This window comes from Diabrotica virgifera, chromosome 9, assembly GCF_917563875.1.
Source record: "Diabrotica virgifera virgifera chromosome 9, PGI_DIABVI_V3a".
In the NCBI taxonomy this organism is placed as follows: Eukaryota; Metazoa; Arthropoda; class Insecta; order Coleoptera; family Chrysomelidae; genus Diabrotica; species Diabrotica virgifera.
This window is the reverse complement of record NC_065451.1, coordinates 63,653,091-63,667,708: the sequence shown is the minus strand read 5'-3', so window position 1 is coordinate 63,667,708 and position 14,618 is coordinate 63,653,091. Positions and strand designations below refer to the sequence as shown.

Here is a 14,618-nt window from a genome sequence, read left to right as displayed (position 1 = left end):
GATTAAAAAATTCATATTTTGCCCAATTTGAGTCCCAAAGTTAAACTGTTCCACTTCTCTTCTATGAAATTTGTCGCTCGTTCTTCTTCTGTCCTCAGAATATGGCTACGGCTTGAGACGTATTGCTACGTATTTCGGACACCGATTGTGCTAGAGAAAAAAATTTAGTACGGTTTCGCTAGGAATTCAGCAAGGAGTCTACCTACTTAATTTCATATTTTTCACGTCATTATTGTGAGAGTTACGGCGTCATGGGCAACCCCCTAATGACGTACGGGTATGAAATATAGACAGCAACCTACTCCCAGTCCAGTCCAATCTACCTGCAAAATTTCATAAAAATCGGTCAAGTCGTTTCGGAGGAGTATGGTAACAAACACTGCGACCGGAGAATTTTTATATAGATGTAAAATATTTAAATGGCTATTAAAAAATAACGGTCCGAGATAGAAAATTGAAAATTTAGGATTATATGTATCTTTTGCTTCTACATCTCATAAAAATAGTAAAAAACGGTTTTTCCAAAAATTAAAAAAATATATCAGGGGGGCAACCCCCTTATGACGTACGCGTATGAAACTCCATATTATCCTATTCCCAGTCCGCTCGAATATACGTTTAAAATTTCATAAAAATCTGTTCAGTCGTTCTTGAGTTATAAATTGTGTAACTAACATAACCTCGACTTTCTTTTATATAATATATAGATGTAAAATATTTAAATGGCTATTAAACAATAACGGTCTGAGATAGCAAATTGAAAATTTAGGATTGTATGTATCTTTTGCTTCTACATCTCATAAAAATAGTAAAAAACGGTTTTTCCAAAAATTAAAAAAATATATCAGGGGGGGGGGGCAACCCCCCTTATGACGTACGCGTATGAAACTCCATATTATCCTATTCCCAGTCCGCTCGAATATACGTGTAAAATTTCATAAAAATCTGTTCAGTCGTTCTCGAGTTATAAATGGTGTAACTAACATAACCTCGACTTTCTTTTATATAATATATAGATGTAAAATATTTAAATGGCTATTAAAAAATAACGGTCTGAGATAGAAAATTGAAAATTTAGGATTGTGTGTATCTTTTGCTTCTACATCTCATAAAAATAGTAAAAAACGGGTTTTCCAAAAATTAAACAAATATATCAGGGGGGCAACCCCCTTTATGACTTAGGCGTATGAAATTCCATATTATCCTATTCCCAGTCCGCTCGAATATACGTGTAAAATTTCATAAAAATCTGTTCAGTCGTTCTCGAGTTATAAATGGTGTAACTAACATAACCTCGACTTTCTTTTATATAATACATATATAGATGTAAAATATTTAAATGGCTATTAAAAAATAACGGTCTGAGATAGAAAATTGAAAATTTAGGATTGTATGTATCTTTTGCTTCTACATCTCATAAAAATAGTAAAAAACGGTTTTTCCAAAAATTAAAAAAATATATCAGGGGGGGCAACCCCCCTTATGACGTACGCGTATGAAACTCCATATTATCCTATTCCCAGTCCGCTCGAATATACGTGTAAAATTTCATAAAAATCTGTTCAGTCGTTCTCGAGTTATAAATGGTGTAACTAACATAACCTCGACTTTCTTTTATATATATAGATAGATATGAAAACATGTTTGTTCGACAGATATGTTGGGCATTTTAATAAGTCCGACACGTAGAACATGTCAAATGAGAGGAATTATGTTGGTGGTAAATAGCAGTCTGATTTTTGCATGAGAGTTGAAAGGGTAACAAATCAATTGAATGTTCTGTCCGACAAAATACATGGGACGTTTTCGTAGTTTGACGTTCGAAACCTGTAACCTGTTCCACAATTAAAACTTCCCCTGTTCCAGTGTTCCCGTACATCAAGTTTGTCCGACTAGACACCGTTAAGCTATTAACAAATTTTCAGCTTGCTATTAATTAACTTTTATTTGGTACGCGGGATCCAGACCTAGTAGTTTCTGGTCTTTAACGTGTTATTCTTGTTTCTTTTCATGTTCACCATATCCTGATTCTTCATACTCTATATTATATTCCCTTTTTTTAGTCTATATTCCGGTTCTTCTGGGTCTAAAGAGTTTTGTTTATAATTTCTTTACAGCGATCTTCAACTGTTTTGTTGTATTTGCTCTTTTTGTTGCTATTAGTGTTATTTTAGACGTTTTGATTTTAATCGTCGCAGAAATGTTTGTTTCAGCGTTCACCTTTGTGATATCTATGCTCGTAAGAAGTATTTGGATTAATACTTCAAGTACCTGGTTGGCATTTTTGTAATTTTGTAATAAGTGCAGGGCACAAAATATCCATGATATTTATATAAATATCAAAATATCGGATATACATGATATACAGGGTGAGTCATGAGGAACTGTACCTGTACATACTCCTACCTCGTATAGAGGCCCCTATGGGAAATAACAAATGACCATTAAAAAGTGTCTGCTCCCATTGTTTACTAATATACAGGGCGAGTTTCGCATTTTGACAGAAATTTGTATTCGTCATAATTTTTGAACAGTCAGATCGATTTGTCTCTTATTTTGGTCAGTCGTTACACTATTACCGCCTAATGAACTAATTTATTCAAACTAGAAAAAAATCAGGTCTGACTTTAAAAAAATTAGTTCGTTTGGGTCTTAGAAAAAATTTCACCCTGTATAAGCTTTTTTAAAACTATAATATGAATTTTACAAATTAGACAAATAGGCAATTAAAATGGCATATTTATTTTTTTCCGCACACGATTACTTAATTTTTTATAAAAAAATCAAATTTGACTATGGATTAAAAGTTTGGTAAAGTGAACCATAGATTTAAACAAATTAACTTTTATTACAAAAATTAATTTTTTTAACAAATATTTAATTTATGTTACCACTCAATCAACTGATTTAATCAAAATAGAAAAAAATCAGGCCCGGATTTAAAAAATAAGTTCGTTTTGGTCTTAGAAATAATTTCACCCTGTATACGCTTTTTGAAAACTCTAATATGAATTTTACAAATTAGACAAATAGACAATTAAAATGGCATATTATTTATTTTTTCCCCACACGATTACTTAATTTTTTATAAAAAAAATAAAATTTGACTATGAATAAAAAGTTTGGTAAAGTGAACCATAGATTTAAAAAAAATTAACGTTTATTACAAAAATTAATTTTTTTTATCAAATATTTAATTTATGTTACCACCCAATCAACTGATTTATTCAAACTAGAAAAAAGTCAGGCCCGGATTTAAAAAATTAGTTCGTTTGGGTCTTGGAAAAAATTTCACCCTGTATACGCTTTTTGAAAGCTCTAATATGAATTTTACAAATTAGACAAATAAGCAATTAAAATGGCATATTTATTTTTTCCCCACACGATTACTTAATTTTTTATTAAAAAATCAAATTTGACTATGCATAAAAAGTTTGGCAAAGTTTTTGCATAGATTTAAAAAAATTAACTTTTTTACAAAAATTAATTTACAAAAACAACGTTTTTCTTAAAATTAAAAGTTTTACCATTCTTTTTTTCTATAACACGTCTAGATCTAAAACTCCCCATAACACTTTTTTGGACTCTATAGTTTAACATAGACGTGATCAAATAGATAAATTTTAAATTTTTTCACTTAATTTTTGCGATTTAACTTTGCAATTCACGAATCTGCACCTTTTATTTTTAAAAATTCATAACTTTTACGAGAAGAAGACTGAAAGTCTACAACAATTTTCATAGTCTTCACAATGGTAAGAGATATGTGCTGTAAAAATTTCAGAAAAAAAAAGTTGTAGCGAGTTAAACCGTGATTTCATTTTTTTTTCATTTTTAGGTTAAAATTGCGATTTTGACAAATTTGATTTTTTAATAAAAAATTAAGTAATCGTGTGGGAAAAAAAAAGAAATATGCCATTTTAATTGCCTATTTGTCTAATTTGTAAAATTCATATTAGAGTTTTCAAAAAGCGTATACAGGGTGAAATTTTTTCTAAGACCAAAACGAACTAATTTTTTAAATCCGGGCCTGATTTTTTTCTAGTTTGAATAAATCAGTTGATTGAGTGGTAACATAAATTAAATATTTGTTCAAAAAAAAATTAATTTTTGTAATAAAAGTTAATTTTTTTAAATCTGTAGTTCACTTTACCAAACTTTTTATTCATAGTCAAATTTGATTTTTTTATAAAAAATTAAGTAATCGTGTGCGGAAAAAAATAAATATGCCATTTTAATTGCCTGTTTGTCTAATTTGTAAAATTCATATTAAAGTTTTCAAAAAGCGTATACAGGGTGAAATTTTTTCTAAGACCCAAACGAACTAATTTTTTAAAGCCGGACCTGATTTTTTTCTAGTTTGAATAAATCAGTTGATTAGGTGGTAATAGTGTAACGATTGACCAAAATAAGAGACACATCGATCTAACCGTTCAAAAATTATGATGAATACAAATTTCTGTCAAAATGCGAAACTCGCCCTGTATATTATTAAACAATGGGAGCAGACACTTTTTAATGGTCATTTGTTATTCCCCATAGGAGCCTCTATACGAGGTAGGAGTATGTACAGTTCCTCATGACTCACCCTGTATATCCGATATATATCCAAAAGTGATATTTATATGATATTTTGGAAAACATTTGAATAGTGAAACTAAATTGACCAAAATAAGATTAATATACAGGGTGTCCCGAAAAGAATGGTCATAAATTATACCACACATTCTGGGGTCAAAAATAGTTCGATTTAACCTAACTTATCTTAGTACAAATGTGCTCATAAAAAAAGTTATAGCCCTTTGAAGTGACAAAATGAAAATCGATTTTTTTCAATATATCGAAAACTATTAGATATTTTTTATTGAAAATGGACATGTATCACTCTTATTGCAGGAACATCTTGAAACAAAATTTTAGTGAAATTTGTCCACCTAATAAAAAATTTATGGGGATTTTGTTCCCTTAAACCCCCCCAAACTTTTTTGTACGTTCCAATTAATTGATTATTGTGGTACCATTAGTTAAACACGACGTTTTTAAAACTTTTTTGCCTCTTAGTATTTTTTCGATAAGTCAGTTTTTATTGAGATGCGGCTTCTTTTTCAATATATTTACGTAACAATTGTATGGGGGGTTTGTTCCTTTAAACCCCCAAATGATTGTGTACGTTCCAATTAAAGTATTATTGTGGTACCATTAGTTAAACACAGTATTTTTAAAACTTTTGCCTCTTAGTCTTTTGTTCATAAGTCACCTTTTATCGAGATGTAGCTTCTTTTTCAAAACATACCTAAAAATGTAAATTATAAATAAATTTTCAGATTATTAACAGGTCTCTATAATCGTACTTAACCATATACAAATATGTGGTGGATTCGACAAATATTCAAAATATCTCGATAAACACTGGCTTATCTAAAAAGTACTAAGAGGCAAAAAAGTTTTAGAAATAATGTGTTTAACTAATGGTGCCACAATAATAATTTAATTGGAACGTACACAAAAGTTTGAGGGGGTTTAAGGGAACAAAACCCCCATAAAATTTTTATGGGGTGCACAAATTTTACTTAAATTTTTTTTTAAGATGTTGCTGTCATATAAATGCCACATGTCCATTTTCAATAAAAAATCTTTGAGAGTTTTCGATATATGAAAAAAAATCGATTTTCATTTTGTAACTTCAAAGGGCTGTAACTTTTTTTGTGTGCACTATTGTATTTAGGTAAGTGAGGTTCAATCAACCTATTTTTGGCCCCAGAATCTGTGGTATAATTTATGACCAATCTTTTCGGGACACCCTGTATAAAGATAAAAGTACCTATAAAAGATATATTTTTATTTTAAATAAAAAATACAAAAATATAATAGTATAAAAGATATATTTTTACTTAAATAAATGATACAAAAATATAAACGTACGTATGGTAGTATGTTACATAAACAGAAAACAAAATGATATGAGTATCCAAGTAACACCTAAATTAACTAAAAATATTGAAAACATTAACTTAAACCTTAAGTATTTCTATTTTTCCAAAATAACTTAAAATTCTCAACATTTAAACACTAGGTCAAGATACAATCTCATTTTTCACGATGGAGAATAGAAAAAATGAAGCATGGACCTACATCTAAAGATAAACAATCGTGATCGATTAGACTTACTTAAGTAACTATAGACGTCTCAACAATTCACATGTTGCACACTCAACTCACTAAATCTCTATTATAATTCGTCGAATCTATTATAATGCAGTTCCTTCTGTTTATCGACTGATAAAGTTAATTATCTCGTGATACTTAGATAATATTTTATTTGAAACAGACAGTTCTTACTCTATTCGCGTTCGTGATATGTGATAAAATTCGCAAAAAGATGTTTATGGACGATTTTGATTGGTATGGTAAGTAGATTTGTATTAGGAATATGATGTAGTGGTAACTCCAACACTTTTAATTGGAATGTATACACGCTTTAGCTTATTATGTTCCGAAGGCTAATCGTTCCGTTTTGGAGCTTTTAAGATTAATTTTAGATCTGAAACATTTCCATTTGGTTGTTGACTTTCGTTGTCTCTTTTTAAAAGGCTGTTTGATTCTTATATTTTATTTTGTCTTATCTTTCCAGCAGATCTTTATCTGTACCTTGTCCTGCTGGTTTCCAGTAATTTTTGGCGTGTTTGAATGTTCCAAAACCGACGTATAGGTCTGGATCCCGCGTACCAAAAAAGTTTATTAACAGCAAGCTGAAAATTGGTTAATAACTTAGCGGTATCTAGTCGGACAAACTGTGATGTATAGGAACACTGGAACAGGGGAAGTTTTAAGGGAAGTTTTAAGTTTGGGAAGACCCAAACGAACTAATTTTTTAAAGCCGGACCTGATTTTTTTCTAGTTTGAATAAATCAGTTGATTAGGTGGTAATAGTGTAACGATTGACCAAAATAAGAGACACATCGATCTAACCGTTCAAAAATTATGATGAATACAAATTTCTGTCAAAATGCGAAACTCGCCCTGTATATTATTAAACAATGGGAGCAGACACTTTTTAATGGTCATTTGTTATTCCCCATAGGAGCCTCTATACGAGGTAGGAGTATGTACAGTTCCTCATGACTCACCCTGTATATCCGATATATATCCAAAAGTGATATTTATATGATATTTTGGAAAACATTTGAATAGTGAAACTAAATTGACCAAAATAAGATTAATATACAGGGTGTCCCGAAAAGAATGGTCATAAATTATACCACACATTCTGGGGTCAAAAATAGTTCGATTTAACCTAACTTATCTTAGTACAAATGTGCTCATAAAAAAAGTTATAGCCCTTTGAAGTGACAAAATGAAAATCGATTTTTTTCAATATATCGAAAACTATTAGATATTTTTTATTGAAAATGGACATGTATCACTCTTATTGCAGGAACATCTTGAAACAAAATTTTAGTGAAATTTGTCCACCTAATAAAAAATTTATGGGGATTTTGTTCCCTTAAACCCCCCCAAACTTTTTTGTACGTTCCAATTAATTGATTATTGTGGTACCATTAGTTAAACACGACGTTTTTAAAACTTTTTTGCCTCTTAGTATTTTTTCGATAAGTCAGTTTTTATTGAGATGCGGCTTCTTTTTCAATATATTTACGTAACAATTGTATGGGGGGTTTGTTCCTTTAAACCCCCAAATGATTGTGTACGTTCCAATTAAAGTATTATTGTGGTACCATTAGTTAAACACAGTATTTTTAAAACTTTTGCCTCTTAGTCTTTTGTTCATAAGTCACCTTTTATCGAGATGTAGCTTCTTTTTCAAAACATACCTAAAAATGTAAATTATAAATAAATTTTCAGATTATTAACAGGTCTCTATAATCGTACTTAACCATATACAAATATGTGGTGGATTCGACAAATATTCAAAATATCTCGATAAACACTGGCTTATCTAAAAAGTACTAAGAGGCAAAAAAGTTTTAGAAATAATGTGTTTAACTAATGGTGCCACAATAATAATTTAATTGGAACGTACACAAAAGTTTGAGGGGGTTTAAGGGAACAAAACCCCCATAAAATTTTTATGGGGTGCACAAATTTTACTTAAATTTTTTTTTAAGATGTTGCTGTCATATAAATGCCACATGTCCATTTTCAATAAAAAATCTTTGAGAGTTTTCGATATATGAAAAAAAATCGATTTTCATTTTGTAACTTCAAAGGGCTGTAACTTTTTTTGTGTGCACTATTGTATTTAGGTAAGTGAGGTTCAATCAACCTATTTTTGGCCCCAGAATCTGTGGTATAATTTATGACCAATCTTTTCGGGACACCCTGTATAAAGATAAAAGTACCTATAAAAGATATATTTTTATTTTAAATAAAAAATACAAAAATATAATAGTATAAAAGATATATTTTTACTTAAATAAATGATACAAAAATATAAACGTACGTATGGTAGTATGTTACATAAACAGAAAACAAAATGATATGAGTATCCAAGTAACACCTAAATTAACTAAAAATATTGAAAACATTAACTTAAACCTTAAGTATTTCTATTTTTCCAAAATAACTTAAAATTCTCAACATTTAAGAAACAAAATCAAAATTTAGAAAATGAATTAAGATGATGGTTCAACATCGGAAGTGTCTGAATCAAAACCAGTAAAGCACCCAAGACTTAATTCTGCCTCTTCATTTTCCCTTCTTTCAGTTTCTTGTTCAGGCCAAATCCATTCCAAATTGTCATGTTTTTGGTATGAAGAACTGCTTAAATATTTAAGCATGAATACAAGTTTAGCAGTTTTTTCGGTTCCTAAATTATTTCGTAATTTGGAATGGACAAGCCCAAAGCTTGAAAAGCACCTTTCAATGCCTGCCGTTGAGGCTACTGCTGTAAGTATGTAATTGGTTAATTCGTTCGAGAAATATATTTTTATCAGGCCAAGCAGATTAAGCGATTGGAACAGACTTCCACCATAATAATGGAGATGTTTTTTTTTTAATTTGGACCATACATGAAAGGCGGAAAAGGTTTAGACTTCGAAGTTAGGGCCACTACAAACGGAACAAAATCTGTATTGATTGAATTTAAATATTCATAAGCCTGTTCTTTTTGTTCGGCAGTAAGTCTTTCTCCCAAAAAGCGATGGTCCAGAAGTTTTTTAACCTGCTTATGTAAAAATTAGTACGAAATAAAATACTGATATATACTCGTATATCAACGAATTATATAATATAAATATGATATATATCACGATACATATATATCGTGATATATATCAGTGGATATATTATATCCTTGCGCCCCGAATGAGTGTGCACATATAGTCTGGGCTGATTATCGGAGAATAGGCCATTTTTGGGAAAAGTTATTTACCAGCAATTTTATTGCTGGAATCGAATTATAAGATCCTATATATTAATAATATAGGTATGCAATGTCCTCAGATAGTGTGCTACTTTTTTTATAAACAAAATGGCGCCCGAAAATCGTGTTTTTTTCAATTATTGCTCTATAACTCCGAAGATTTTAATTTTACAACAAAAACTCCCAAATAAAAATTCACCGTGATTAAATTCTGCATAGAGATGTGTTTTTTCCGATCTGCTCCGATGAAAATTTTCCTGGAAAATGGGGTTTTTCCCAACAAAATCTTTAATTTTCAAATAAAGTTTTAGATAAGTAATTATCTACCAATATTTAAATAATTTGGTGACTTATAAGACTTCTTGGTTTAGATTATAGTTCCAGAAGCTGATGCAAACAAAACGAATATTTTAGCAACAATTCAATTGTTAATTAATCATTTACGGTCGCAATAATAACCAAAATAATTATGATACACTGATCAAACTTTGAAATCTTATAAACATGAGATTCCTTTTTAACATTTTGTCAAAAAAATATAAATATTTTATTTTTTTGCATAATCTTTAAATGTTTAAAAAAAATAGTTATAAACAAATTAACGTTTCTCAGAAAATTTTTTATTATATTGTAATTTTAAAAAATAGCTAAAATGCGCATTTCAAATATCTTGAAAATGAATTCTTTAAAACTTTTTTGCAACGATTTACAAAAAAGTTATGAAACAGCAAAGTAAACATACGATTACTACGGTGTTTATATATTTTTTTAATTCTTTCAAAGCGTAGAAGTGAGTATAATGTACAAGCTAATTATTTACAAAAAAATATTGATTATCAACTTAATGGTTATATTTTAATTAAAGATTATAAATATATTTTTTTGTAATTTACACGCGCGAAAGTAGAATAATACAGCACTGTAGCTGAAATTTTCACTCGGAGCGACGACCGGCCGCGCGAGACGTACACTTTTATAAAATAATATATGCTGCGTGTCAGTCGCTTCGAGTGAACATTTTAGCTCCGACTCTGTATCAGGCCTACTTTTGCGCTAAAAATTACAAAAAAAAGTATTTTTAATCTTTGATTAAAATATAACCATTGCACTAATTTTTGACATTCTTTGTGAGTAATTAGATTGTACCATAGACTCACTTTTAAGCTTTTAAACTATTAAAACAAATTATAAACAACGGAGAAAACGTATATTTACTTTGCTGTTTCATAACTTTTTTGCAAATGGTTGGAAAAATGTTTTAAAGCATTCATTTTCAAGACCTATGAAATACGCATTCTAAGTATTTTATAAAATTAGAATATAATAAACAATTTCTGAGAAATGTTAATTTATTTATAACAATTTTTTTTAAACATTTAAAGATTATGCAAAAAAATGAAAAATTTATATTTTGTCGACAAAATATTAAATAGGCATCACATCTTTATAATCTTTCTAAGTTTGATCAATGTCTCATGATTATTTTGGTTGTTATTGCGACTATAAATTTTTAATTAACAATTGAATTGTTGCTAAAATATTCGTTTTATTTTCACCGGCTTCTGAATTTATAATCTATACCAAGAAAGCTTTTATTTCACCAAGCTATATAATTATTGATAAATAATTATTGGCCCAAAAAATTTATTTGGAAATTCGAGATTTTGTTGGGAAAACCCACATTTTCCGAGGAAAATTTTCGTCGGAGCAAATCGGAAAAAACATGCTTCTATGTAGAATTAAATTGGAGTGAATTTTTATTTGAGAGTTTTTGGTGTAAAGTTAAAATCTTCGGAGTTATAGAGCAATAATTGAAAAAAATACGATTTGTCGGCGCCATTTTGTTTATAAAAAAAGTAGCACACAATCTGCGGACTTTGCATACCTATATTAATAATACATATGATCTTATAATTCGATTCCAGCAATAAAATTGCTGGTAAATAACCTTTCTTTGTACTTTACTAATTAGACCAGCGTATTATAACTATTTTTTTTTTTCAAAATTTAAAGATTATGCAAAAAAAAGAAAAATTTATATTTTGTCGATAAAATATTAAATAAGCATCTCATCTTTATAATCTTGATAAGTCTGATCAATGTATCATGATTATTTTGGTTATTATTGCGATCGTAAATTGTTTATTAACAATTGAATTGTTGCTAAAATATTCGTTTAATTTTCACCGACTTCTGGAATTACAATCTATAACAAGAAAGCTTTGATGTCACTAAGTTATTTAATTATTGATTAATAATTACTTACCTTAAACTTTATTTGAAAATTAGAGTTTTTGTTAGGAAAATCCGCATTTTCCGAGGAAAATGTTCGTCGGAGCAAATCGTGAAAAACATATCTCTATGCAGAATTTAATTGCGGTGAATTTTTATTGGAGTGTTTTTGTTGTAAAGTTAAAATCTTCGGAGTTATAGAGAAATAATTGAAAAAAATACGATTTGTCGGCGCCATTTTGTTTATAAAAAAAGTAGCACACTATCTGCGGACTTTGCATACCTATATTATTAATATATAGGATATTATAATTCGATTCCAGCAATAAAATTGCTGGTAAATAACTTTTCCATGAATTTTGCTAATTAGCCCAGAGTAATATGTGTCTGCTTTATTGAGATTCTTTTGCTTGCTGGAGCATATCATTCATTTATTTTTCGGGGATTCACTTCTAGGCTTTTTCTTTTGCTTTTTCCTGTCAGATCTACTGGATGTAAGCTCTTGTTGCTGTTTAGGTAAGGTACTTCTTCTTTCTTTAAGTGCCGTCTCCCAATCGGAGGTTGGATATCATCATCACTATCTCTACTCTATCTACCGCTGCCCAGAAGAGTTCTATAGAACTGCATTTAAACTAGTCCCTTAAATTCTTCAACCATGACACTCTCCTTCTTCCTATACTCCTTCCTCCTCTTATCTTTCCTGCTAAGTGAAGGTACATTTTGTTGCAAATTTATAAAAAATGTAGAAGCTTCCCATATTGATAAGTAAATTAATGGGTATAAAAACATCCTTATCGAGATCTTATCTATAATTTTGAGACATTAAAATGACGCATTACCTGCACGACTTACATTGTCGTACATGTTTGGGGGTGTCCGATCAAATGTAGAAATTGTAAAACAGTTCATTTTTGTTTTCACCCAATTTTGAAAAAATGTGAAAACTTTGTATTATCTACGTCCGTCTGTCCGTCCGTCTGTCTGTAATCACAACTCCTCCGTCAATATATCAGCTAGAATGACAAATGAGGTGTCAACTGAAAGCTGATAATCCAAGGATGGTACTAAAGGTGAGATATTTGACCTTGGCGGTCTGTCCGTTGGTCTGTCCGACCGCGAATATAACTCCTCCATCATTATACCAGGTAGAATGACAAATGAGGTGTCAAATGAAAGCTTATAATCCAAGGATGGTACTAAAGGTGAGATATTTGACCTAGGCTGTCATTCCGTCGGTCCGTACGGCCGCGAATATAACTCCTCCGTCATTATACCAGGTAGAATGACAAATGAGGTGTCAAATGAAAGCTTATAATCCAAGGATGGTACTAAAGGTATATTTGACTTAGGCGGTCTGTGCGTCGGTCCCTCCGACCGCGAATATAACTCCTCCATTATTATACCAGCTTGAATGATAAATGAGGTGTCAAATAAAAGCTTATAATCCAAGGATGGTACTAAAGGTGAGATATTTGACCTAGGCTGTCTTTCCGTCGGTCCGTACGACCGCGAATATAACTTCTCTGTCATTATACCAGGTAGAATCACAAATGAGGTGTCAATGAAAGCTGATAATCCAAGGATGGTACTAAAGGTGAGATATTTGACCCAGGCTGTCTTTCCGTCGGTCCATACGACCGGGAATATAACTCATCCGTCATTATACCAAGTAGAATGACAAATGAGGTGTCAAATGAAAGCTGATAATCCAAGGATGGTACTAAAGGTGAGATATTTGACCTTGGCGGTCTGTCCGTGAATATAACTCATCCGTCATTATACCAGGTAGAATGACAAATGAGGTGTCAAATGAAAGCTGATAATCCAAGGATGGTACTAAAGGTGAGATATTTGACCTTGGCGGTCTGTCCGTCGGTCTGTCCGACCGCGAATATAACTCCTCCATCATTATACCAGGTAGAATGACAAATGAGGTGTCAAATGAAAGCTTATAATCCAAGGATGGTACTAAAGGTGAGATATTTGGCCTAGGCTGTCTTTCCGTCGCTCCGTACGACCTCGAATATAACTCCTCCATCATTATACAGCTTGAATGATAAATGTGGTGTCAAATGAAAGCTAATGATCCAAGGATGGTACTAAAGGTGAGATATTTGACCTAGGCTGTCTTTCCGTCGGTCCGTACGACCGCGAATATAACTTCTCCGTCATTATACCAGGTAGAATGACAAATGAGGTGTCAAATGAAAGCTGATAATCCAAGGATGGTACTAAAGGTGAGATATTTGACCGAGTCCGTCGGTCCGTCCGACCGCGAATATTACTCCTCCATCATTATACCAGCTAGAATGATAAATGAGGTGTCAAATGAAAGCTTATAATCCAAGGATGGTACTAAAGGTGAGCTATTTGACCTAGGCAATCTTTCTGTCGGTCCGTACGACCGCCAATATAACTCCTCCGCCATTATACCGGGTAGAATTACAAATGAGGTGACAAATGTCAAAGTTTAGTAAAAATGACTCAAAATTAGTAAATTCGTATATCAATCCACGCAAAGTTACACGTAAAATTCAAATATCGTCTTCCAGTTCTACTTTCGATTACTTTGGGTGAAAACCTAGGACTTACGAAGTCCAATTACTTGTTACATAAGTAATAATTACATGTGTTGTATATGAATAGATCTTACAAGGGTTACTAAATTAAATTTTGACTAGATTTTTTCTCTTTGGTTACCTAGCTAACTTCCTCTCTATTGCAGCTTGGCGATGACTTCTGCAAATTCATTCCTTTTTGGATTTATTATTAAAATGAAGAATGGAAGTCTAGTCCTACCTATTCCTTGATGTTACATAACATTGCCGTCAGCCAGGACAGTGTTTTCTTTCTATTTTTTCTTCCATTATTAGTTGGAGGAAGTTATATCTTTCGTGTCTGCATAATATAAGCCCAAGATAAGATATTTTATATATATATAATATCGGTTCACAACGTTCTTCGACGTCTTCCGATTTCCAATCTCCATCTCGTTCTGTCATTC

At 31.0% G+C, this 14,618-nt stretch overlaps 1 protein-coding gene across 12 annotated transcripts in view; it reads left to right on the top strand.

Annotated features, from left to right (window-relative positions):
• Positions 1-14,618, top strand: part of LOC114325175 (protein daughterless) — a 551,617-nt gene that overhangs the window by 39,819 nt on the left and 497,180 nt on the right. Inside the window, exon 1 of one of the 12 annotated variants that reach the window (XM_050662099.1) lies at positions 6,334-6,407. The exons of the other annotated variants lie outside the window; for them this stretch is intronic. Coding sequence (XP_050518056.1) covers positions 6,380-6,407 — 28 coding nt within the window. The 5' untranslated portion in view covers positions 6,334-6,379. Of the gene's footprint in view, positions 1-6,333; positions 6,408-14,618 lie in introns of those variants that run through there. 12 annotated transcript variants of the gene reach the window in all.